The 26,821-nt window shown below is 44.7% G+C and overlaps 1 protein-coding gene across 2 annotated transcripts; it reads right to left on the reverse strand.

Annotated features, from left to right (window-relative positions):
* Positions 1 to 2,054: 2,054 nt before the first annotated feature.
* Positions 2,055 to 26,821, reverse strand: Hmgcs2 (3-hydroxy-3-methylglutaryl-CoA synthase 2). 2 transcript variants are annotated; one of them, XM_021159021.3, is made up of 10 exons: positions 26,650 to 26,821; positions 17,358 to 17,812; positions 12,591 to 12,716; positions 11,731 to 11,895; positions 11,350 to 11,515; positions 9,606 to 9,776; positions 7,134 to 7,240; positions 6,059 to 6,184; positions 5,545 to 5,656; positions 2,055 to 3,864 (listed from the first exon to the last, which is right to left on the reverse strand). In XM_021159021.3, exons 1-9 carry the CDS (start codon positions 26,751 to 26,753, stop codon positions 5,550 to 5,552), a joined length of 1,527 nt encoding a protein of 508 aa, XP_021014680.1. In that variant the 5' UTR covers positions 26,754 to 26,821; the 3' UTR covers positions 2,055 to 3,864; positions 5,545 to 5,549. The 2 variants fall into 2 exon arrangements, with proteins under 2 accessions (XP_021014680.1, XP_021014682.1); XM_021159023.3 differs by having other exon boundaries at positions 5,541 to 5,656.

The following is a 26,821-nucleotide window of genomic DNA, read 5'->3' on the forward strand; positions in this document are numbered from 1 at the left end:
ACCTAAGGTATCGCTCATTCTAGGGAATGCCCTCCAGTTAGCTGCCCTTGATCTAGAGTTAGTTTTATAATTGAATAATGACTTGCTACCTCCTGCACCTGCCGAGGTCCAGCCTCAGCATGGGGAGAGTCCTGAGAAAGGTGGGAAAGGAGACGATGCTGGAGTCAGTATTAGCTGCAAGCTGCTGGTTCAGGTACTCTCTCAGTTGTTCCCTGACGATTCTCAGTATTCTTTATTCTTCAACGTCAGCTTAATCGTAATACCAGAGAGAGACTGAAGACAGCCTTTTATTTACTAAGGTTACATCCTCAAGGCTTTGGACACTGTTAATAATTATCAAGAATTCTTAGATTTACATCAACTCTGAGTTTGGATCAATAGTCTCAGCCCCCGTTTCCTTAGAGCAGAACTGAGCACAAAGCAAGCGCACATTTCCTTGTAGGTTTACACAGCCTGTTCTTCACAGGTAGCTGGGCAGAGCTCTTCCAAGTTTCATTACAGCAGGCAGCAATCTTTAGTAACTGCTTCTATGTAAGAATAGAAAAATGACAAACTACTAAAATTAAAATGATTCCTTACAAAGTTTTTAATTTACGTAAGTAGAAAAATAAAACAGTGCTCTCTAATATCCTTCCAGGCACTGTCATCTCCAATTCTTCAATCAGCTAGAAAAACAGAGCACTAACTTTTTATATGCTTCCACATAATCTTTTAATTCTCTAATCTCCATTTCCTTCTATAAAAAGATTTATGACACCAGAAGAGGGCATCGGACCCCATTACAGATTGTTGTGAGCCACTGTGTGGTTTCTGGGAATTGAACTCAGGACCTCGGGAAGAGTGGTCAGTGCTCTTAGCCACTGAGCCATCTCTCCAGGCCCCTAATCTCCATTTCCTTATCCTAGCAATTCCATAGCCTCATGTACTCTCCTTCTAACACTATTTATTCCTAAATTATGTATAAATTCCTACTTTTTCTATCCATACCCTTTTCTCCTGATCTCACTCTAACTCTCTATCCTTGAAGTCTCCAAGTTCATCCTGGCTAATCAGTGCAGCAGTCATTGAACTGGAGGGTGTGTGTGCTTCTTCATGATTCCAAATTCAAGGCCAAGTCTGGCAATGAACCACTTCTACAAAGGACCATATAGGCTTTTATGGCCTCTGTGGATGTTGTCTAGATCCTTTCCCATGGCCCTAAAGGCCAAGTGGAGGGCCTGTTCCTCACCCTCCATAGCCTCATGACCGTCCCCATTCCTCATTGCTGAGTACCGCATCTGTTTCATTTACTGTGCCATGATTAGCTCTGAGTAATGGCGGGAAGTATATTCTTCAGAGAGAAAGACTGAAAGTAGAGTAGTAAAGACAGAAGATCAACTTTGGGCAACAGCAACCATCAGCACATGTTGGGGGGCATGGGATTAATGGCCTGGTGATGCTCCAGGGTCAGGAATTGTGTCACACCTTCCCTTACGCAGCTATGCCAGACCCAGCACCAGCAGTCTTGTGGGCGTGGCTAAAGACTGTGTAAAGATTCTCCTAGGGAATCGTCTAGGGAAGAAGTCATTTGAGCAGAGGATGTTGGTGTCTGGGGAATCACTTTGGGTTGACTTTGTGAAGTGAAGAAAGGTGTTTGCCCCCAATCAGTGCCATTTCTGATATTCTACCTTGTGACATCCAATCCCTGTAACTTTCAGAGTAGAGTTTCACTCTCAAGTATATCAGCAGTGAGTCGGGGTAAATGTTGGAATGGCATTATAGAACTGGCCTTAAATGCTAACTCCTGGACAGTCAGTTTGAATGAAGAGTATCCCAGAGTGGCCAATGGAAGACCTCCTCAGGCCTTATATAAAGACTGGTGAGGAAAGAGCAAGAGACCTGTGTGTGTGTGTGTGTGTGTATGTGTGTGTGTGTGTGTGTGTGTGTGTGTGTGTGTGTGTTGGTGTGAGGGTGGTTAGGTACTGACAGCCAGTGTGTTCTGCTTGTGAGTTGAGGTTGATCCTTCAGCTGCTGTGTGGTGAGAGCAATCATTCACTCAGCCCAGAACCTTGACACAATTTTAAAATGCATTTTATTGAGGGATAGAACACATTCATGCCAAAGTGCACAGGTGGCTTCTTGGGGACAGGTGGCTGAACTTGATTTCTTACAGTAGAAACAGCCACCCCAAGTTTGGTAACAAGAGGACACTTTCAGGAACGGGTTCTCTCTTTACCATGGGGGTCCCAGGGATGGAACTCAGGTTGTCAAGGTTAGTAGCGGGTACCTTAACTCACTGGGCCATCTTCCCAGTCCCACAGTGTTACTTTGAGATCATCCCCTACTTGAATCCATGTGACTCCTGGTAGAGGAATGCCAGGGCCCAACAATGGGACACAGGAAGGGGGGTCCTATCAAGACCCTGCAGAGAGCTCTTCATGGGTTCTGTGTCCCTGTCTTGAACCAGGGGAACACTGGCTTCTCTTTCTTGTAGACAGACACCACTGCAGTGGCCTAAGAAGGGAGCATGGCCCTGCAAGAAGTTCTGGAAAGATCAAGGGTTCTCATATGAATGGAGGGGCTGAGGAGGGGCTAGGGCTGGATTAGCTGCTCAGCCTGAACCTCTCCCGGCTTTACTGCTGGTGGTGGGACATGGCTGTCACCGCATTTCATGTGTGTGTTTGAGGCTCCTCAGCCAGCTGGCTTCCCTCAAGGTTCAACAGAACCCCTTGTCCTTCCTATCCCTCCCCTGTCCTCTTTCCTCCCATATGCTTGCGCCCAATGCTCACATTCCTAAACTATTGCTGTTTTATGAGGACCATGTGTTCCCTTTACATGAGGACCATGTGTTCCCTTTACCCAAAGTAGAGAGTATTCTACTTCTGCCTCATCCTTTTGGGTTTGTTTCTGTTGTTGTTGTTGTTGTTGCTGCTGCTGCTGCTGCTTTTCAAAACTGTTTCTCTTTATAGCCTTGGATGTCCTGGAACTTGCTCTGTAGACCAAGCTGGCCTCAAGTTCACACATATCAGCCTGGCTCTGCCTTCCAAGTGCTGGGATTAAAGGTGTGAGCCATTACCGCCACCTTTTATTTTGGTAGTCTCCTAGCATAACCCAGACTAGCCTTGAACTCAGGCCTGCCTCAGCTTCCCAAGTGCTGAGATTTCAGTTCTGCATGATCATGCCTGGCCAACCTTATGGGTTTTGCTTTGCCTTTAGTCTAGGTAATTAATACTGGCCACCCATGTCAAGGGGAGTTGATCTACTGAGCACCTGCTGGCTCCATCTGGATATGGTGTCTGTAGGACAGAGAAGTAAGCAGTGGGTGTTCTGTGCCACTGTCTTTATTTGCCTTGTATCTGCCACACTCCTTTGCAGAACTGGCCAGACTTGTGGAGAATTAATTAATGGGGTGGTGACGTAAGTGTTCAGTCCTCTGAGTAAATAGGTCTTGCCTTCTAGAAAATACAAGTAATTTCTTCTCTCTTTTTAATTGCCACATATTATTTTAGAACAAGATACAAAATTTAGAAACTTTAAGAAACAAGCATAAACTATAATAGCCCAGAGTCTGATAATAAACTGTAACAAATGGCTGGTCTGCCTGGCTGTGGGGAAAGATCTGCATCCCTGCAGGTCAGCGGCTCCCCTTTCTTTCATCTCCCTCTTCACAGGGGAGCTCTGGTCCACAGCAGCATGAGCCTGTGGTGCTGATTATGTCAGGGAGAGACACCCAGGATTCGCAGAGGGAGGCCATTCACCACAGAGCAGATCCTATGAGGCTGCTGTGTCTAGTCACTATTTACTGCTGTGGGTGGGATTTTAAGCAGATGCTGTTTGGGTATCAGCTCTGCTCACCTTCTTTCCCTGGGGAATTGTTGCATGGATCTGTAGAGAGGAAAAACAGGTTCAATCATCCCTTGCTCTGGGGTCTCCAGGACCCCAGGTTTTGCTCCTCCTTGGAGGCATAGCTATGCATATAAGCCCCCCTGTTCTATGAGATCTGGGTACCCTCACTGCCTTCCCAGCTCCCAGTCTCCATGCCTGGGGAACCTATTATCCAGTGTTACAGGAGCCAAGACTGGGAAGGAGACAGGCGGGACCCTGTCACATGCTCTGCTGGCGGTTAGAGAGCCAGGCGGGCTAGCTCCATAGACAACTGTCTCATCAACCTAAACACTCCAGGTCACCTTCAGCCTTGGCGCTCTTGATTCCATGAGAACAGCTCAAGAGCCCTGTTCCCTCTTTGTGGCAAGGTGCTGTCCGGCTCTTAGGAAAAAAAGGTCTGGAACTGGAAATCGTCTTTCAAAAGTCTACTTTCTCTCTTGTTTGTTTGTTTGTTTGCTTGCTTGCTTGCTTGCTTGCTTGCTTTTGTTAAGACAGGTTCTCCCTCTGTACTCCTGGCTAATCTAGAACTATGTTACCCAGGCTGACCTCAAATGTGATGCCCCTGCCTCGGCTTTCTAAGTATTGTGAATACAGGTATGAGCTATCACCCAACCTCTTCATTATTATCTCTCTGCATCCCATGACTCACCTAGCTCAATGGATTTAAAGGCCTCTTCTTTGCCTCTAACCTACCCCTAAGAACCATATTTCAAGCAACTCTCCTCGGAGGACCACTGACCCAGACCTTCTCACTCTCATCTGGAATCCTTGGCTGGTCAACTCTCATTGCTTTGCCTTGTGCCTAACATCTTGGCTCTAGCACATGAGCAGCCTCACTAAAGGGGCCAGGTAGCTGAGACTGTTTCATTGGTCGGGGACAGTGGTCAATGCCCTGCCCTGTACTCTGTCTATGTCTCTCCTTTGTTTGTAGACATCTTTCCTTCCTTTCCTTGCCCTGTCTCTGCTATACCTTTTTGTCCTTCCTCATTCATTTAGCATGGGGACTCTACTGAGATTTGGGGACTGTAAAAGAAATGGCTTCCTGAACTTCTGTGCTTCTCTATTGGATACATATGCCACAACAGACATCCACGCTCAGGAATTACAAGCTTGCACTCCTTAACCCTTGACTTTCCTTAAAGAAATGCCATAAGGAACCCTTCCCGTCTCCTATCTCCATGTCCTCTCTTCTCTCCCTACCCTCATCCTGACTAATTTCCCAAGCTTCACTGCCTCTCCCCAAGAGGAATTTTGTGACATGGGAATTGTCACATGGCCTCTGCCCACCCTAAAGCTCCCTCCAGCCTAGGCACTCAAACCACCCAGCTCCCAAGTGCATAGCACTGAAGCTATCCGTCTTTGTCACTAAGCTCATTGTTTTGGAACAATATGTCACAGTTTCTGTTGCTGTCTGCTTTCTCTTGTTGGTTCAGATTTAGCTTCCCTCAAGCTTCTAGGGGACTTAAATACACAAAGAAGTCTGACTTTCACAGTCCAGCTCTCTAAGATAAAGACTCTCCCCAACTCCTGCTTTGGAGCTTATAATTTGTAACTTTTCCTCATGAGTATTTTCTAAGTTATAGCCTCATCTGACGTGATTACAGACTCAGAACTGCATCTGCTACTCAGAGGAAGACCCCAGGCCTTTGTACCCCAACCCAATTCTACAAACTCACTCGCCTCCATTAGACGGGACACCGGGCATACTTCCTGCGATGCATCTCATCCACTCGTTCAAGGTACCAAGTACCTGGGAAGAGATTGCTTGTGTCTCCAGGTGGAGAGAAGTTCACTGTGGGACAAAGAAAAAGAAGCGGTGCTTACTAAGAGTGATATGGGCATGCAATGGAAGAACACAGTAAGAAGAATGCCTACAGACTCAAGTAAAGCACTCCAGCTGCACTGCCTGGGGTTATGTACCGTATAGGACCATATAGAAGGACTAGAAAAGTTGCTGTCTTGGCTCTGGTACTTGAGGCCTGCCTGGCTGTTAGAACTCGTACTGTTTGAGGGGCTGTGGAGATGGCTCAGTTGGTCAAGCTCTTGTCCCATAAGAACCTCTCTCAATCACATCTCCCTTGTGACCTTGGCCCATTTCATTCTGAATGTCTGATGAACCCGTGGCTCCAAGATACAGACAGGCATGGAATGCGGGGTAAATTGCTTTCTTCTCTCTTCCTGCCCCTTTTCTTACCCTTGTGGTAAAACTGCTCTCTCTGATTCATTATTTCTGTGAATTCCTCAGGGGACATGCGTCTCCGGGAGTCTAGACGTTTGGGCAGATCTGACACACTAGACACCAGTTTCTCCAGAGGGGAACCTGGGAAGCAAAAGAATGATTGTTAGGCTTTCCTTCAGTCATTATCACCAGCCTAATAGTCAGGGTCTGGAGGCTGACCCCACACAGTACTTTAGATACCTGGGTCTTGATCACAGTAGTCATTACAACAACAACAACAGATACTTACTGGATATCTCAGATCCATCAACTTCTCTTCAGGTAGCTGAGCTAAACTATTACCTCTTGGCTTTTCTAACTGTTTTCTTTGTATCTACCTTTGCTACAGCTGAGGAAGTGTTCACATGTATGACCTTATGCCGTGCCATTTGAGCTCTGCTTTCCCCTACCCTTCCCTATTGCCAGCGGATCCTGAGAGGAGAAAGTGGAAGGCAAAAAGGCAGTGGATAATGGAGACCTCAGGTGATGAGTGAGTGCTTCAAGAAGAGAGGCAGGCTTCATTGAACAGCTTGTTTAATTGGGAAGAGGGGGACAAAGGCTATTTAAACCTTTGGGGAGTGTGTAGAGGTTTTCAGTACATCGCTGGCCAGGACTAAGATGCTAGGAATGCTTAATTTGCATGAAGAGGGATTCCAGCTGCTTGCTAGATATGACCTTATAAAGAGAAGGGAAGTTTAACAGAGCTGCAACTATGTGACCTTCTCTTGTTGGGGCTGGGTTGGGGCTCAGGACTGTGTGCTCTGGGACATGCAGAGACAGGCAGGCCCTGGTCAGGGAAGGGAGTGGTCCTCACTCCTACTGCTCTTGAAACAAGGTTGCTGGGGTTGGACACGACTCAGTCCCACCCTTGCTATGGATCAGTCTTCTCCTGGTTCCACTGTACCCTGGCCCCACAATGCAGGGGTTTTCTTTGCTCGTATTCACAATTTAGCTCTGTCAAGACAGCTACCTCAGCCAAGATGAAGCACAAGGTGGCTTCTTTCGCCAAATGGCCCTTGTTCAGGAGTACCTGGTATGAGATGAAACTCACCTGGGGAAGCATCCTTGGACACCCGGAATGAAAAGAAACTTGCTGCTAAGCCTGAGCCGTAGGAGAAGGCTCCAATCCTGGAGCCAGCCAATTCTTGGGCAGAGTGGCTGCCGTGGGGGAGAAAAGCCACATCAGCATTGTATTCTGTATTTCTGATAAAGCTCCTATGTGATAGTCTAATCTCACCCCTGCCCATCTTATGCAACTAGAAATGTGCCTCATGCAGTCTTAACAAAGAGGGACCTTTGGTAGAATTCAAAGATAGGTGGAATTCAGACACAAGACCAGAAGTAAGAAGTTCTTCTAAAAGGAGAACAGACACCGTCCAAAACATGAAGGCAGAACTGTGAGGGAAGATGCTTTCAGGTGTGGCCAGGGCTTTAAACCACGGCTCCCAGGTTAGCCACAATGGTTCAGCTTTTGTGTTCGTGCATGCTTTCAAGTGAGAGAGTGAGTATGTGCGTGTATATGTAATGTACCGATGTAGCCCAGGCTGGCCTTGAATTTTGCACTCCCTTTACCTCAGCCACCATCATTCTGGGATTGCAGGCATTTGCCTGACACCCATACCTATGACTCAAGTTTCTGAGCATCCCCCCATCAGTAATTTGACCAAGTTCACCTATAAGTCTTTTTTATATAATATGCATTATTTCCTTATAAATGCCACAAAACAGGAAAATCAGTAAAAGAAAATAGTTAGCAGTTGAGCATTTTCTGAGCACTATTATTTTATTTTATTTATTTTCGAGACAGGGTTTCTCTGTATAGCCTTGGCTGTCCTGGAACTCACTCTGTAGACCAGGCTGGCCTCAAACTCAGAAATCCACCTGTCTCTGCCTCCCAAGTGCTGGGATTAAAGGCATGTGCCACCACTGCCCGGCTGAGCACTATAATTTTTAAGGCGATTTTCATGAAAACATTCCATAGTTAATTATTCCTATACTCTGACCAGTGGTTAATCTCTACATTGATCACTATCCACTGGGGGATTCTCTGATCAGGGGTAAGCTTTACTAACCTGTGAGTATAAGGTTAGATATTTAGAAGGCAGTTTGATACTGTGTCGATTTAGCAAGGTAATAGTAGTTTCTCCTCTAGGACCTATGACCTACCCAGCCATGTATTTACAATATCAGGCATTAATTCCCTTCTATAGAGCTGGCCTTAAATCCAACTAGAAAGATGTGGTCAGTCTGATAACATTTGTGTCACTATTGCACAGGCACTCGATGCATAGATGAGACTACATCTATATCACACAGCCCCACAAAAGGCTCAGGGAACATAACAGGAGAGCTATATCACGCAGTCCCACCCAAGGCTCAGGGAGCATCACAGAAGAGAGGGAAGGAAGATTGTAAGATTCAGAAATCAGGTGGGCTGCTGCAAAATAGTGTCTTCTGGACATGGCAGGGCCTTCGCACTCATGAACCCTCAGCAGCACGGTTCCCTGCATAAGGTCAAGCCAGTCAACATTCCCAAATGGGTAGAGAAAAGGTTTCTGATGCCTCACCCTTTTGGGGCTACCTCAGATTGTCCACAGCAGCTGACTATGATTTGTCTCGAGCTCTAGCAAGGGCGTGATTTTGCCAGTGACATTCAATTTCTGTGATTGTGTGACGTTTGCAATTCTGGGAACTTTTCAGAGGATACATAAGTGCTGGGGCCCCCATGAGGTGGGTGGGCTGTTGGTTGGTTGCTATTGGTCTAGGTTTGTTAAGTAGTCATGCTCAAAGAAGAAACAAGAAGAAGAAGTTATATATCCTAACAGCAGAGATCAAACTTGCCCTGAGAAACTCAGTGCTCCTAATCAGCAGGAAGCAGTCTACTGATGACGTCACCCACTTCCCTTTCTATCCCTTTTCCTCTCCTATCTAGTGTTAGAGGATTGAAAGGGTAGAAAAAGGATGGTGATGGGTGGAAGAAAAAAGAACCCACAAATTAGTAAAAGTTGGGTTATACATTGTTATATAAATATTTTAAAGATAAAGTAAGGATCATATAAGTTCAGGGTGTTATTTTTCAAGATACATGGTGAATAGATTTGAACCCTGTTATAGGATCTAAAGCTAGCGCTAAAATCCTCCATGTTATATTAAATATAGAGATGTTAAAGATAAACATATGCCCACAAGTTCTGTTTTCTCACTGCCTGGGTAGATCTTGCACTTACCCCAACATATATACTCATACTGGAGAAGTTCAACACAGATAGCAAACCTGTCCCCAACCACCTCTGAAATAAGCTGTAATATTCCTATCCATCCTTTCTCTCTACCTTTATTGTAAAAATCTACCTCTCAACAAACCAAAAGTTTAAATGAGAAGAGGAGCCAAACTTAGTTGGCCTGTTAGCCCAAGGATGGGGAACAACTGGCAGGCCAGGGGCAGTACTCACTGGGGGAACAGCTGGCAGACCAGGGGCAGTATCACTGGGGGAACAGTAGGCAAGCCAGGGGCAGTACTCACTGGGAGAGAAGTGAGGCCAGGCAGCCATAGAGGGAAGAGGTGTACATATTCCCATTGTTTGTGGAGAGATAAAGGGAGGCCTTGGTCTTCTTGTTGAACATGTCCAGGGAAGCCTTCAAAAGAGCCTTGTCTACATCCTTGTTGGTGTAGGTTTCTTCCAGCTTTAGACCCCTGTGAGGCAGAGCAAGATGTTCACATGAGAGTTGACAAGAGAAGGCTAGGAATGCGGCAAGAGAGCGCTTCTGGAAATAAAATTCTGGGGTGCATTTTTTAAAATTAAAGTGCTCAGATGTTTGAAGAGCTCAAAGCGACAGTCCTGTCATTCTGAGAAAGCATTCACACACCCTTTTGTTGTGGCACCTAGACACATTTCACAGTCCATTGGAAACCTGAAAACCAAACCCTGGTGGAAACCATGGCTCTGCTCCAGGGAAGTGCTTGGCCAATGGCTCTCCTTGTGGGAAGCCCCCCAAGGAGAAGCCCCTGTATGCCTAGCAAGGACCTGTGTGACAAAATCTGCAGCAGTGGTTGTTTTTCCTGGGACTGGCCATGGATGATCCCTTTCCTCTAGGACAATACTCCACATGCTCTTGGCAGCTTTGTCTTTCACTTTGTCTGTAGCAGAGATGGTAATGGCATAATAGAAATCTCTGTATGATCCCAAGATAGATTTATTGAAAATATACTATGGAATTGAGCTGATACTTGAAGCAGTTAAAAACCCAGAAAAAAAGTTTTAAGAAGAACAAAATAGGAATTATAGAGTTTCTGAAGGCACATAATTATTCTTAGAAAAGCACATAGTTTCCTCTGACTCAGAAAGTAGCCCTTGCAGGAATAGATTAGGGATGTTAAGGAATACACATATACATGAAGACATCAGGTCAGAATCAACTGTATAGGTTCCAGCACTTCAGAGAATAGAAGAGCCAGGCCAAGAGTCAACCAGCTCTTGTGCCAACAGATTAAATCTCCTCATCTTAGCTATGGATGTACAGGACAGAAACATGGATAGTGGCAAAATAGATTCAGATACAAACTTGTAAAACTTGCTGTGAGGGCTACCACCTAGGTGTTTGAGGTACAGTGTGCTAGTCACAATGGTCACAGAGATGTGCTCAATTATGAGGCCATACAATTAAATGTCTGCCTAGGGAAAATAAAGTGTATGAGAAAGAACCTTATGAAAAAAACATTCAGGGAATTATTGTCTACCTTCCTGGAATGTGTTCAAGGAAACAAAACTGAACTTTTATGCTTTATGACTTTGAAATGAAATAGATACAGAGAGGCTCAAGCTATTCGGGCCATCTGCAGTGAAAGCAGGGTCTGGGGCTGGACCACTGCAAGCTGGTGGTCATTTCCTTCATTTATGCCGATGCCATATCCATGTCCCCAGGACCCTCAAACTCACTGGAGCAGGACTCCAGCAAAATCGAACCACATAAAAATCGTATCACACACCTTGCTTACAAGTTCATTCTTTCTTTTTGCCTCCTTTCCTTCCCCAGTCCACAGAGAGCCCCATGCAGGTCTGGCTGCTCCATCTCATCCCATCCCATCCCATCCTGTCCAATCCCATTCTATCCCTCTGTTGAAAGAATGGCTTAGCATCCTTTCTGCTGTGTTGGAGGGCTGCCATCTGCTTCTCCTAGAAGGAAAGTCTATATCCAAGGTGTGAGGGAGACCATTCCTTGCCTGCCCTCTACAAACCTAAGCTTCCCTCCTCTTAAAGAAGACCCACCTGAAGGCCTCTAGGCCCTTGTATAAGTTGTTCTGTTTGTCACTGCTGGATGACAGGAAGTCATTGAACATCAGCCGAGCCAGAGATTTCTGGACCATCTTGCAAAAGGGTGTGTGGAAGATCATATACTGCACATCATCGAGGGTGAAAGGCTGGTTGTTTCCAGCTAGACAAGAAAGGTAATGAGACACTGAGGTCTACTTTGCCAAATGTAACGATGCCAAGGGGCCCAGCTTCCAGGGAGATGGTTCCTATCTCCAGCACACACAGAAGGCCCCCTCACCCACCCCATTGCACATTCTCTCAACCATTCCTCAGGCATTACTAAGTATTCTCTACAGGGGAAGGGAAAAGAAGACTCCTGCCCTCCCAGCCCCAGACCTTGCTTCCACTGATTCTGGATCTTCTTGCGGTAGGCTGCATAGCATCGATCCAAGGCCCGCAGGTAGCACTGGATAGACAGCTTCCCATCCACCAGTGGATACTCTGAGGCCAAGTTTGGTTTGTAGAAGTCGTATGCGTTCTCCATGTGAGTTCCCCTCAGTCCTGGAAAGGCACACAGAAGCTTCCAGAGACTGCCTTACACTGTTTGCCTTGAGTAGCATGGAGGGGAGATTCCTGGCTCTGCTCCGTCACTTATACCCAAGTCAGAGCCCTCCCAAAGTCAAAATGAGTCGAAGAATAGTAGTTACTTTATTAGCAGTATTAATATTATGACTATTATTGTTGTGCTGTTTTGCTTTTTTTCAATTTTTTTCCCACAATGACAGTGTTTCTCTGTGTAACAACCCCAGCTGTCTTGGAACTCACCCCGTAGACAAACTCAAAGAGATCCACCTGCCTCTGCCTCCCAAGTACCACCCAGCCCCAGATTATTGGTTTTACAGAAGTGAGATTTCTATTTCTCTCTCCACATCTTTGTGAGCTTCTCACAATCAAGACCAGAAGGCAGAATTCTCCAAGCCTCACTTTATGTCTGGGTTTCTTCCTTCACAGTTAGCTCTCTACCCTGACTCCCTCACCTGTGTTTGCTGCACCCACCCCATGCACCATTATCCCAGTGCATGATGAAATCGTCAACTCTGGCTTCTCTCTTCCCCCTAAGCAGCTACTCCCCAGGCCAGACTTTCAGAGGCAAGCAGCATCATCCCCAGCCCTGAGTAGTGTGTATGACAATTTGGGAGCAGAATCTATGATGCGGCTGCACAGCACACAGCCTCTTGGGAATGTTTATTACGAACCTTGCTCCAGGACCAGAGGGGCCTTGGGCCCGATCAGCATTGCCACAGCCCCAGCACCACCTGTGGGGCGGGCGTTACCACTCGGGTAGACTGCAATGTCACCACAGACCACCAGGGCATAGCGTCCTGCCAAGACAGACAAGACAATTAATCAGTCACAACCTCACTGCCAAATTCAGAGTAGAGTGACAGCTTATTGTGTGCCAAGCACAGCTTTATATACTGCAATTAGATGGAACCAGATCAAAACTAAAATAAAAAATTACACATAAACTCTAGTGAAACCCACAGTCCATTTGTAGTTGAAATATGAATTCAATGCTGAGGGTTCCCACAGTCTAGCTATGGAATGTTCACTCAGAATTGTATGTATAAATCACGTAGCCTTTTTTATGTGTTTTTTTTTTTTTCAGTGCATGTATGTTTGCTGGCACACAAGACAGTGCAACGCATGTGGAAGTCAGAGAACAAGTTGTGGGAGTCAGGTCTCTACCACCCACATGGGTTCTAGTGATGGAGCTGAGATCATCAGGTTTGGTGGCAAGCCCCTTTACCCATTAAGCCATACTGCCGATCCCCGGGATAACTTATTTCTTCAAAACTTTCTTTGTTTGAATTTGTAGGGTTTAAATTTTACTTTTTAGATTTATTTATTTTAGTCTGTATGTATAAGTGTTTTGACTGCATGAGTGTATCTGCACCATGTATGCATCTGATCCCCACAAAGACCATAAGAAGGGGTTCAATCCTCTGGAAATGGAGTTACAGGTGGTTGAGAGCCACCATGTGGGTACTGGGAACTGAACCCAGGTCCTGTGCAAGACCAAATGCTCTTAACTGCTGAAGCATTCTCCAGGCCTGTTTTTAGTGTTTTTGAGGCAGGGTCTCATTACATAGCCCAGGTTGGCTTCTGACTCAAAATCCTCCATCCGCAAGTGACGTGATAGCAGGTTTGTCCTGCCATGCCTGCCTGAATTCCATTTCTAAATTCACTTAAAACTTTGTTAACTGGTACTTGTGGAAATAATTTAGGTTCGTAGCAACCCACTTACAGCACCCACATCTTCAAATATCTTCTAAACAATAGAAGGACAATGCATCGGGAAAGAAATTAACATTTAAACACGAACTAAATATTCATTATCCTCAAATAATTCTTAAACATGCCAGAGAGGTAGATAACTGCACCAGCATTCATGGCTGAATATGCTGCCTCCAGAGGAACTTATCTAGAGTGTTCACCTACTGCAGTGGTTCTCAACCATGAGTTGAAACCCCTTTGGGGATCAACCAGGGGTGGAAGATCAGATAGCCTATATATTATATATTTACATTAGACTCATAACAGTAGAAAATTACACTTATGAAGTAGCAACAAAATAACGTTATGGTTGGGGGTCACCACAACATGAGGAACTGTATTAAAGGGTGACAACATTAGGAAGGTTGAGAACCGCTGACCTAGTGGCTATGGACTTTGAAATTCAAACCCTGTTCTGGCTGAATCCTAACCACAGGACCCGATAGCCTGTGGATATGGGTTAGCCCCTCTCCCCTGTGTCTTGGCAGTGCTGTGGATTGATCCAAGTCCTTGAGTAAGCTAGGCAAGCACTCTCCCACTGAGCTACACTCCTTATGATCCCCGCCAAACAGAAGGAAGGAGCTGAGACTCCAAAACTTAAAATATTTGTCCCAAATTACAAAGCTAATAAATGTAAGATAGAGTTTTGAAAGCCAGGATTCCAAATCACAGTCACTGATGTTCAAGTGCCTCCTTTCAGTAATTATAACAACCTCAAAAAAAAAATGAAAAAAAAAGTATTAGGTTTTTTTTAACAGTGTTGTACATGTGTGTGATTGAAGAATAAATAATACTGTTGTATTATTAGATATCTATTTTTCATTCTCAATGTGAAAATTTCAGCACTTAAATGTCATTTAGGGAAATCGCTTCAAATAACCATAAAATCCAAACCTTCTGTCAGAGACAAATCAAAAGACAAAATGAGAAGTGTTTACAATACTTACAACCAACAAAAAGCTATTTTCCTTCATTTATAAGAGTCTCATTCTTAAAATGGCTGAAAATATTTCACAGCCTGGGAGAAAATCTTTACAAGCTACACTTCAGACATCATACCAGTATCCAGACTTCTCCAAGCACTGCAGAAATTAAACACCAGGGGAACAATGAGCTGAATAGACACTTTTCAACAAAGTAAAAAGAAACACAGGTGGCCAATAATTATTTTTAAAAGTGTTCTATATTCTTAGCCATCAGTTAAATGTCAGTTAAAATGACTTTGAGGCCACCCCAGTCATAATGGCTACCATCAATAAGTCTATCAACAAATGCTGGAGAGGAGGTGGAGAAAGAGGAACCCTTATTCAGTGTTGGTGAATTAATTAGTTCAAATTAATACAGACACTGGAAATAAGTTTGGAGATTTCACAAGAATTAAAAACAGAGCTACTATAGACCCAGCCTCTATCCTGGGCAGAAGCTTCACCCAGAAGCCCCCACACACCACCACTAAGAGATTTGCACCCCGTGTTTATTGCTGCTTTATTCAGTATAGTGAAGGATTGGAATCATCCTGATTGTGCTCAGCTGAACAGATAATGAAGTCCTTGACTCTATAAAACAGAACCACCATTCACCTCTAAAGAAAAGCAAGATCACAGCGTTTGCAGAAAAGCAGATGGACTGAAAATGCATAAATAGTAAGCAAGGTCACACAATTTCAGAAAGAATTTAGTCAAAAATATTTGTACATGTGCACACCAAGTGCATGTGGAAAATAATAACGTGAAGAAAAGAAGCCAAGAAAGGCAAAGTGTTAAGGGCTGAGGAAGGACTGGATGCAGGCAATGCCCCTGAGAGACAAAGCTCATTCCTTTCTTTTTTTTCCCCTAAGTTTGTTGTGGAGTTTCTGGTTTGGATGCTGGATAACTGCATAAAAATACTTTCAGCAGGGAGAGTATAAGAGCCACAGCCTCCTCCCGAGTGGCGATTCTTACTGAAGAGACGTTCGCTGAGTCGAATAGCCTTGGGGTCTGTTTAGTTTCACCATCTTCAGTCTTTTTAATTTCCAGCTTTTTAAAGATAAACGTCTTTTTTAAATCTATTTTTCTTCATTTATAAATATCTTAAAAAGAAGAGGACAGCTTCTTAGAGTCAGTTCTCTCCTTCCACCCCAGAAGTTCTGGGTTCCTAACTCAGGCTTGGTGGCAAGCACCTTTACCTTATGAGTTGGCCTGCCAGCCCCTTCATTTTTTATATTGTTTAGTCTCTTTTCTTTTGTTTTTGTACCAGTGTGCGTGTGTGCATGCGTGCGTGTGTGTATGTGTGTGTGTGTGTGTATGTGTGTGTGTGCACATGTGTACACATTGGTGTGTGTATGCATGTTCGAATGTGTGGAGGAACATGTATGTGTACTGGTGTGTACACATGCAGCTTGCATGTGGAGGCTTGTGATTGATGCTGGCACCCTCCTAGATTACTGTCCACCTTACACTGTAGGCAAGGTCTCTCACGGACCCTGAAGCTTGCCATCTTGGTTAGCTTAGCCAGTCAGCTTTCACCAAGCATCCTGGTCTCTGCTTCCCCAGCCCTGGGATTACAGCTGGGTCTCCTTGCCTGCCCAGCTTTACCATGGAATCTGGGATCCAACCTCCAGTCCTCAGGCTTGCTCTGCGAGAACTTTAACCATTGAGCCATCGCTCCAGCCCTGGTCTCCCTACTTAAAGCAAAGAATGTTAGACTATATATTCCCTAAGATCCAAGCTCAGTAAATACAGAGATGGCCAAGGTCCAAAGGTAAACAAGAACTCAGAGGTTCCAGGAGATTAATGTGGTAGTCTAAGGAGAATCTCCCCCATAGGTTCTGTCTCAGAGACCCAGGAGGTGATTAAGAGAACTAAGCACAGAAAGACATGCTGGGTTTGGTTGGAGATTGACCTCTACACTCACTACATCAATGTGGTAGTTACTCTGTTTTGTTTTGTTTTGTTTTGTTTTGTTTTGTTTTGTTTTGTTTTGTTTTGTTTTGAGACAGGGTTTTTCTGTATAGCCCTGGTTGTCCTGGAGCTCACTCTGTAGTCCAGGCTGGCCTGCCTCTGCCTCCCGAGTGCTGGGATTAAAGGTGTGTGCCACCACTGCCCAGCTGGTATTTATTCTTAATTGACACCTTAATGAGCTGTATTATCACCATGGTAACAAACCTCTGGGCATGTCATGGAGGATTCTTATTTAGGTTAACTGAAGTAGAAGAAGCACTCTAAAGGTATGTGACATCATCTCGTAGGTTGGGGTTTTAGACTATCTCCTGACTGGGGTGCCAGCTGTCTCTAACTCCTGCAACCATGGCTTCTGTCATGGTGAACTGTGCACCCTCAGACTGTGAGCCAGCATGAACCCTCCCTTTCTTAAGTTGCTCTTGCTAGTGGTTTTGTCACAGCTGCAAGACGAGTAACTGAAGCAGCAAGACACTGACTATTTCACCTTCTCATCTACAGTCAGGCACAGAACTCACACCACAGGATATTGTGCAGAATAAATTAATGGCTACATGAACATGCTACCTGAGTAGCTGCATAAAGCTATACCTATCTTCATGGCTACTGTCACTGGTTTTGTTGGGATGTAGTAGCAGCTGTATGAATAAATTGCCTTTCCCTTCCCAGTATAAGAAAGTGAGCAGCAAAGCACTGTCTTCAGCCTCTACCCTAAGAACCATACTTCTGTAACGTCCTGGAAACACGTACCATCCCAGTAGCTGGACTCCATCCAGTTGGCAGCATTGAAGAGGGAGGCTGTGCCACCATAACAGGCGTTGGTGGTATCTATGCCCTCAATGTCAGTGTTGCCTGAATCCTGGAAGAGTTCCATGAGCACTGTTTTGACAGCCTTGGACTTGTCAATGATGGTCTCAGTGCCCACTTCCAGACGGCCCACAGCATCCCACGGCAGCTTTGTGCGTTCCATCAGCCTCTGCACCACTGTCAGGCACAGGGAGTTGATGTCCTCCTGGACCGAACAGAAGCCCATTCGGGTCTGGCCCAAGCCCACTGTATACTTCCCTGCTTCCACATTGTTGAACTTCTCCAGGTCAGTTTGGTCCACATATTGGGCTGGAAAATAGACCTCCAGGGCAAGGATGCCCACATCTTTTGGCCATGTATCTGTTTTGGCCAGGGGAGCAGGAGGGATTGTAGAAAACCTGTAGTTAAAATAACAGTTGTAAATCTACTCATTGTCATTTGACAGTTACCTCAAAACAACAACAACAACAAAACAAAAACAAAAAACCCAACCAATAATGTGCCAATTTATGTCTTAGTATGTTTTGAAGGTATGTTATCGAGTGAAGAAAAATTTAGTAGTTATATCTGTTGAATTGATCTTTTTATCCTTTTTTATCTATAAAGTGTACTTTTCCTAATAACATAGCTATACATGCATTGTATGGTTCATTCTTTGTATGGCAGTCTGTCCAGACTTTCAAGCGTAATATTAGTGTTGACTGTCAATTTGCTAGGATCTGAAATCCCCTGAGAGACAAACCTTTGGGCACATCTGTGAAGGATCTTTGAGATTAGGTTAGCTTCTGTGTTTGCATGCCTAGGAGGGATTATCTTGATAGGTTTAATTGAGATAGGGAGGACCATCCAGGAGGAGTGGTATACTTTTCCTTGGGCTTGATCCTGCATTGTATAAAGAGTAAGAAGCTAGCTGAGCATGGCTACTCCTTGTCCTCTGACTCCCGAGTGTCTCAAACTCCTGCGACTATGACTTCCCCACCATGGTAAACCGAACTGTAGAACTGTGAACTACAATAAACGCTGCTTCTCTTAAATTGCTTCTGTTACCGTATCTTGTCATAGCAAAAGGAAAGCCTTTGGTTTTGTGAGTCAGAATCTCTTATTTCACCCCAGTAGCTTTGAATTCTGAATTCTCCTGACTTCACTCCCGAGGATTAGGATTGCAGGAGTGGTGGCTTGATTAAGAATGGCCCCTGTAGACTCATATACCTGAATTCTTGGTGGTTAGGGAGTGGTTCTGCTTCAAAGGGATTAGGAGGTGTGGCCATGTTGGATGAAGTGAGTCACTGGGGGTGGGCTTTGGGATTTCAAAAGCCCAAGCCAGTCACAGTGTCTCTCTTTTCCTGATATCTGCTGATCCAGATGTAAAACTCACAGCTACTTCTCCAGGACCGTGTCTGCCTGTGTCCTGCTGTGATCTCCATCATGATGATGGTCTAAAACTCTAAAACTGTAATCCAGCCCAAATTAAATGCTTTGCCTTATAAGAGTTTGTCATGGTGTCTCTTCGCAGCAATAGAACAATGAGACATCAGGTGTGGTCTATCACATCTGGCAACATTTATCATTTATAAATTTTATACAGTAGAGTCTTACTAATATAGTTATGATGAAGTCTATCATCTGGTTTTTTTCTTGATTATATGTTCTCTCATCTATTATTTCCTCTTTCTGAATTCTTTTCAATTAAATAAATATTTACTAGTTTAAATATATATATGCCCTTACTCTTATTCCTTCTCTGTTTTTTTTTTAATTGATGATCCTAGAAGTTACAATTGGAATAGTTGATCATAAGCTAAATAAATTACTATTTCCACTGAGAAAGTGATGTCAGGAAGAAGGCTGATGAGCAGTGTCTGGTTTTCTTTCCTCTGTATCAAGGAAAACAACAGCTATTTCACCAGCATGTTTGCATGAAGTACTGGAGTAAAGTGAGATATGGAAAAATTATTGAAGAACATGGAAACATGTGATGACCTTAGAAAGAAGGGGCTAGCACCTATCCTCCTGCCCTCCTGTTTCTCAAGACCAGCTGAACCAAGAGGGGTTTGCTCCGAGGGGAAAAGGCAACCAGTAGTCCTCTCTTACACCATACTGCTTGCAGATAGAGTGTCTACAGCCTTCATAGCTCCCAAGTCAGGTTTGGGTGACTACCTATTTACTACACTACCAGACTGCCTTAAAGAGGAGCCTAGTCTATCCCACTCCTTCCTCATAGGGCCCAAGCAAATTGAACGGAGGTTGACAGCATCTGCCACCTAACAGCCACTGTTTCTGGACAACAGTCTTAATATCAATGGAATGGCTACATACAAAACCTATGAGATAAAAAACAAAACCAAAAAAACAAAACAAAACAAAAAAACCTGACACCTCAAAGGGAGCTTATGACAATGTGCCTACTTCCAACAGATTATGAATAAACAACCTCATGATGCAACTCAAGGAGCTAGGAAAGAACCAAGTCAAAGATAATGAAGGGAAAGAAAAAACAAACGGTAGGAGGAGAAATAAACAGAATAAAGAATAGAACAATAAAAGGAACAATGAAACAGAAGGAATCTTTGAAATGACAAAGCAAATGGATAGGCGTTTAGCTTAATTAATCAAGAAAAGTTCTGGTATGTTGGGTCCAGTAGCAGCACTGGGGCTTGTGACCTGGCTAGGCCAGGCAATCAGGAAGTTCCATGTTCAGGGAAAGCTTCCGTCTCAACAGATAGGGTGGAAAGAAACTAAGGATGACACCTGGTGTTTGCACACAAGCGCGTATGCACGCACACACACACACACACACACACACACACACACACGTGAGCACTTAAACTCACACACTTGCAACTTTTGAGAAAAGCAAAAAAAATAAATAAATAAATAAAAGAGAGAGAATGCCCCTAGTACCCAACATGACCACCTACAGATTCTGCAGAATATGTACTGTAATATCAATGACATTCTTCACAAAAGGAGGAAAAAAGCAGCCGTGGATTTGTGAAGCTGAACAGCCAATGCAAATTTTATATAAACAAACAAAGATGCCAACTGTGTTAGGGTGCTTGATTTCAGAGGGTACAGACCTGGGCACAGTGTTGCATACCCGCAACCCAAGTCCTTGGGAGGCTGCAGCAGGAGGGTTGTGTGGAGGAAGCCAACCTCAGCTCCCTAGCAAGTTCTAAGTCAGCCTATTCTACATAGCAGAAAGCCTCCTAAGAGCTTCGAAATAAAAGCAGAGACATAGAGCAACAAAGCAGAATACAAAACTCAGAAATAAGCTCACTATCATATCATAATTTACTTATAAATCCTTATAAAGTTGGTTTACTTATACATTGTAAAAGTATAGAGAATATGCATTGAAGAAATAAACCTTTGCAAAGCATGGTGCTGAGAACTAGGTGTTTGCATAAAGTAGAAACTGGACCCTGTCTTTCACTCTATGGAAATTAAGGCACAATGGTGAAAACCAAATGCAGGACTTATGATCATGAGTGTAATAGAAGATTAACATGCAGGGCACACGTTAATCTTGGCAGATATTCAACTTATTTAATTTAATTTGATTTGATTTGATTTAGCCTGGACTGGAATTCACTGTGGAACTTAGGTCAACCTGGAGTTCATGATCTCCCACGTCAGCTTCCCTTCTTTTATATTCACTTCTATTTATTTATTTATTTATTTGTTTACATAGTCATTTATATGCATATGTTGTGAGCGCAACAGCGTGCTATGGACATCAAAGGATAACTGTGGGTGTCTGTCCTCTTCTTCCACAATATGAATGCTGGGAATTGAACTCTGGTCATCAGACTTAGCAGCAAGCGCCTTTACCCAGTGACCCATCTCACTAGCCCTTCAAGTACTTTTTAGGAAAACCCAAAGCAATGATTATTTAACACTGAAAATGCTTCTGCACAGCAGCGGGAATGATACAAGAACCAAGAGACAACCCTCCAGTGGGAGAAAATAGTCCCAGTCTCTTCCCTTGAAGGGTGCAGCTCTCAGATTATATCAGGGGCTGAAACAACTTGACCACAAAAGTTCAAATATTTCTGTTTTAAAATAGGCCAACACTTCAAGCAACATTGTTTTCCAAGAGAGGATGTACAAATTGAGAACACTGAAAGTCTCCCATCAGCGAGGAGATGCAGAGCAGAGAGAGGTACGAAGTATGGTTACCACAGTTAGGGTGGGATTATACGTACATAAATACCAAATGCCAGGAGGCTACATAGAAAGGAAGCTTTGAAGTTGAGTAGAAGGCTCAGTGAGGAAAGGCACTTTTACCCTGATGACCTGCGCGCTTGCTGCCAACCCTGATGATCCGTGGTGAATCTCAGTAACATACATGGTAGAAGGAAAGACTCCTGCGAGTCGTCCTGTGACCTCCACATGTGCACCATGGCACACGAATGATCCTGTGTTCACATCCACATAGGATTTTATTTTAAAAAGGAGAACCTTTCATACAGAGACAGGGATGAGAATTGTTACAGCTACACAGAAACAGTAAGTACAGCAGTACTAGTAAAATCCAGAACAGAACTACCATATGATTCATGAATCCCAGTACTGGGTACATACCCAAAGGGACTGAACTGATCATACGTCTTGCACGGTTATTGCAGCGTTATTCACACTGACCGTGATAGAGAATCCTTTGTGCTCATTGACAGGTGAGAGTGTAGACAAACTGTGACATAAGTGCATGGTGGAACACTATTTAGCCATGAAGATTAAATTCTTCATTGTCACAACATAGATAAGGCATAGGTTGGGGCACAGAAAGACAAAGACTGCATGTTCTTACTCACAGGTGGTAGCTAAGATCTCAAAGCTGCAGAAACCAGAGTAGTGATAGAAGAGCCTAGAAAAGGTGTAAGGAAAAAGATGGAGGGAGGATGTGTGCAGGCATACTACTGCATGGGAGAAAAAGGGTTGGTTTGGTTTGGTTTCCCATTGTGCTAGGGATGAACGCAGGACACGAACTCAGGACATTTGAGGCATTCACACTGAACCACATTCACAAACAGGAGAAGTAACTTGCAATGCCTTATGACATAGCAGGATCATTGTGATCGACCGCAATTAATTGAGTATTTTAAAGTAGCAAATAGGGAAGATTTTGAATGCCCCAACACAGAGGTGGTAAAGTCTGTAAGGATACATAAGCCAATCACCCTGATCTGGTCATTGTGTGATGTATGTGTGCTCTTATTTGTTATCCTATAACAGTTACTGTGTGTGCCCATTAAAATAGAACACTCCCTTCGGAATGTCAGACCTTTCTGCAAGTCAGCTCTGTTATCCCTTTTTTATTATCCAAATGCTTTCTTTCTACATATGCAGTAAGCCCTCAGAATCATTTAGAAACCTCTACTCGTGTTTTTACAGTGGGCTTCTCCTTATCTTCCCCTAACCCTTCTTTTTACTGCCCAAGAACAAACCAATCCTTTTCCCACTTGTTGCTATATTTGTCTTGTTTCGAGACAAAGGCTCACTGTGTTAGCCCAAGCTGGTCTTGAACTCACGATCTTTCTGCCTCAGCCTCCTGCGTGCTGGGATTGCAAATGTGCACCAAAATGCCCAGGTTATTTTTCTCCTTTTGAAGGAAGTTTTCCCTATCTTCCATTCTGCCTGCTTTCTTCTGATTCGGGACTCTCAATATTCATCAGACACTCCTCATGCAGAGCTGACTCACCATAGAATAAGACAGACACCCTTTGTGCCCACAAAGCGGTAAGCAATTTATAGCTCCTTGTGCAGTGGAGTAGGCCAACCTGTGGGAGCACAGAGGACAGAAAGCGCTTTTCTCAATGGAGAAAATGGGCCAGTAGAAGAGAGAATTTTTTTCTTTCCAGTGTCTCTCTACCTTTCACTTTGGGTCGCCAACTCCTCTGGTGAAAGTCTGCAGTTTCTCCTCCTAGCTGTAAGTCCCTCCCCTAGAGGCGCCCATGGGCAGGTGTCTGAACCTATCTTCACAATAAGCACTGGTTGAATGATGGCTCAGGAACTCCCCATTGTTTCTTGTCTTAGAAATACTCTGGCTAGTTGTTGCCTCAGACACCTGGCTTTCCAAGCTCTCTCTGTACCCGGAGGCTAGGGCTCATATTAAGTGCTTCTCCTGATTTGTATCTCTAGGGCCCTGAATGCTCCCACCAGGAAAGTCCCTCTTAAGGACCCCTGTGAGACAAAAGTGCGTCCATCCTATCACCACAAGATACCGAAGCAGAGCGATCTGGGCTCATCAGCCTCTGATGAGAGAGGGCAGGAACTTATTTATTTGGTGCCTTCCAAATAAGTGGAGTTTGAACTTTCAAATATTTATGGGGGAGAGTCCCCAGGACCAAGAGCTAATGGTTAGCTCATGCTTGGAGCTGCCAGCGTGGCAGCTTTCCCTGCAGGTTCATTTTCTGCCTCCTCTGGGCTGACTCCCTCCGTGTCTTCCCACACAGAAAGACAAGATTCAGGGAGGTCAGAGAGGCTGTAACTCTCCTTATTGTCTTGGTAGAGATTTTCTGGATGTGGGTTTCAGAGCCTTAAAGACAACTAGCGCACAGGCTTCTGGAAGCACCCAGGCTTGGTTGGCGCTTGGGCCCTTTGCGTGAAAGTGCCTGTCTTATCCTGTGCTCCCTCTAAGAGATAATCACTGACTGCATTTAAGTCAGCTTAATGCACCATGCCCTCATTCACTTCATACCATCCTGCCTGCCTCCCTGTGGGTTCACAGCTAACAATCCCATGCAGAGAAGGGTTCTGTTGTGTGAAGGAGTTTCACCAAAGAAAAGAGGGCAAGGCTCTCAACATCCTTAGTGGGTGCGAGGAAAGAGATGAGCATGTATATACCCCCAACTACAAAGGCTGGTGGGGGAGGGGAGGTAAGGCCATGAAAGAGATACAGGCAAAATCACACAGTGCAAAGGAAGCAGAGATTCTCTGGGATGGACGGATAAGGAGGACCTCATGGGAGAGGCTGAATTGAGGGAGATATCTGTCAGAAGTCAGAAGCAGTCAGAAGACAAATTTCTCTCCTTCTACCATGTACGTTCTGGGGATCGAACTTAAGTCCTCAGGTTTGGCTGCAAGCACCTTTAACCGACGAGCCATCTCACCAGCCCCTGGGGTCAGTCTTGACTGACAGATGAGTAGTTTTCTGTTGGTGAAGGACTGGAGGAGGGGAAGGGACAGTGGCCACAGTGGGAGTGCATGAGTGAGCTAGGGAACCTTCACAGAGGAGAGTGTGCAGGGAGACTTAAGGTGAGAAACACTGACTCCCAGATACTTAATATCAGGGCAGGGAAGCAAATGGGTATCCTGAGGTGGACTTAAAGCTGATGTGGATTGCATTACCAAGGTAGACCCCCTCCAGCGGCAGTTTTCAACCTGTGGGTCCCGATGTCTTTGAGGGTTGTATATCAGATATTCGCATTATGGTTCATAACAGTAAAAAAATTACAGTTATGACGTAGAAATGAAGTGATTTTATGGTGGGGGGGTCAGCCCACCATGAGGACCTCTACTGAAGGGTCGCAGCATCGGGAAGGTTGAGAACCACTGCTTGAGAGCAAAGGTGACCTAGAAAGAACGTTAGTAGTTCAGGCCACAAGCACTGGGGTTAACCATGAGGGTACCAGACAGGAAACGTGAATAAGAATTCCAGGGCACAAACCAAAGAAGTCAGAACGTTGTGAGGGTGGAGGCTTGCCTCTTGGGTAGTGGCCTACTGTTGCGTAGGGAAGGTTTGTGCCAGGCATGGTGGTACATACCACTGCTGGGATTATTCCCAGTGTTCTGGAGGTAAAGAATAGTGGATCTTAATGAGTTCAAGGCCAACCTGGTCAACATCATAAGTTCTAGATCAGTCAAGACTACTTAAAGAAAGTCAGGAGGTGGTGGCGCACGCCTTTAATCCCAGCACTTGGAAGGCAGAGGCAGGTGGATTTCTGAGTTCGAGGGTAGCCTGGTATACAAAGTGAGTTCCAGGACAGCCAGGGCTACACAGAGAAACCCTGTCCAAAAAAAAAAAAAAAAAAAAAAAACCAAAACCAAAACCAAAACAAAACAAAAAACCTACATAAAGAGACCTCGTCTTAAAGGGGGTGGGGGGTCTGAGAAATGGTCACCCCTGTCTGGCCCTGAAATAAGTAAACCATGCCCATAACTTCCTCACAAATAGGAAAGAAGCAAGCTAAAGTCTAAGCTGGAATCTTCAAATGAAATTCAGTGGTTTTGCAAGGGGTGGGAAAGTGGATGTCAGTGGGGCTATAAAGCAAACCAGGAGGTTAAAGGGCACTGCCCCTTTCCCCTCCACACCTATACCCAGGCTCCAGCAGGGCAGGCAAGGGAGGACACCATAGCAAAGAGTTTCCCTAAAAACTCAGTACTCATGGGTATAAGTGGAAAGGAAACCCTGGGACTCTGAGCTCAGTGGACAAAGAGCAAAAGAGAAAACACCGCAGGAAGCCCAGATGTGTCCCATCAACTCTGAGCAACCGCAGTTGCTTGGACGAGACTGAAGGGTGTTTACAAAGAAAGAAGGCATGTGTGTTTTTCTTTCACAAGTACATGTATCCACCCATCCACCCCACCCCACACACACAGTGAGAAACACACACACAATTTTTATCTTTCATCTCACAAAACCGAAGCACGGAGAAACACTGCTTTGTCTCTTTGGTCCATATTAGATCTTGCCACAGTAAACGACAGCAAGAAGTTAAACCACAACTGCAGCTGCAGGATCCTGAGGTCTGCTGCCCCCTGTGGCCGGCAGAGGAAAGGCTGCTACTTTTCCTAAACAAGGTGCATCAGAGGCTTAGGCTGGGAGAAACGGCTCTCAACCTGTGCGTCCTGTCCCCTTTGGATCAGTTTACAACAATAAAAATACATCTTGCATATCAGATATTTACATTATGATTCATAATAGCAGCAAAATTAGTTATGAAGCAGAAATAAAAATAATTTTATGGTGGGGGGGGGGATCACCACAACCTGAGGAACTGTATTAAAGGATTGCAGCATTAGGAAGGCTGAGGACCTCTGGCTTCGACACTTCCAGCTCAACAGTTAACAGGTGCTGTCTAGAGGCTAACTTGTTTATAACTGAGTACAACCTCACCAGCTTTTGACTGAGGTTCTAGTGAGTTCTCCAACAAGCCCGCTGCCCGCGTTTTACTGGTCCCCATGGTGCTTGTCTGGGAGTGATCTATGTAGACCCTCTGAGCAGGCCACTCACCTCTGCTGGGCTGCTGAGAGCTGGTGAGCAGGTGTGAGCGAAGCCTCCTGCATCACTCTCTTCACTTGCAGGACCCGCCTCGCTGGAGCCAAAAGCCGCTGCATCTCTAAGGTATCAACAGAAAGCCAGCAGTCCACAGCCCTTGGGAGAGATGCCCAAGGATTGTGGGTTG

This window comes from Mus caroli, unplaced genomic scaffold (genome assembly GCF_978045245.1).
Source record: "Mus caroli unplaced genomic scaffold, Mus_caroli_1 scaffold_3, whole genome shotgun sequence".
In the NCBI taxonomy this organism is placed as follows: Eukaryota; Metazoa; Chordata; class Mammalia; order Rodentia; family Muridae; genus Mus; species Mus caroli.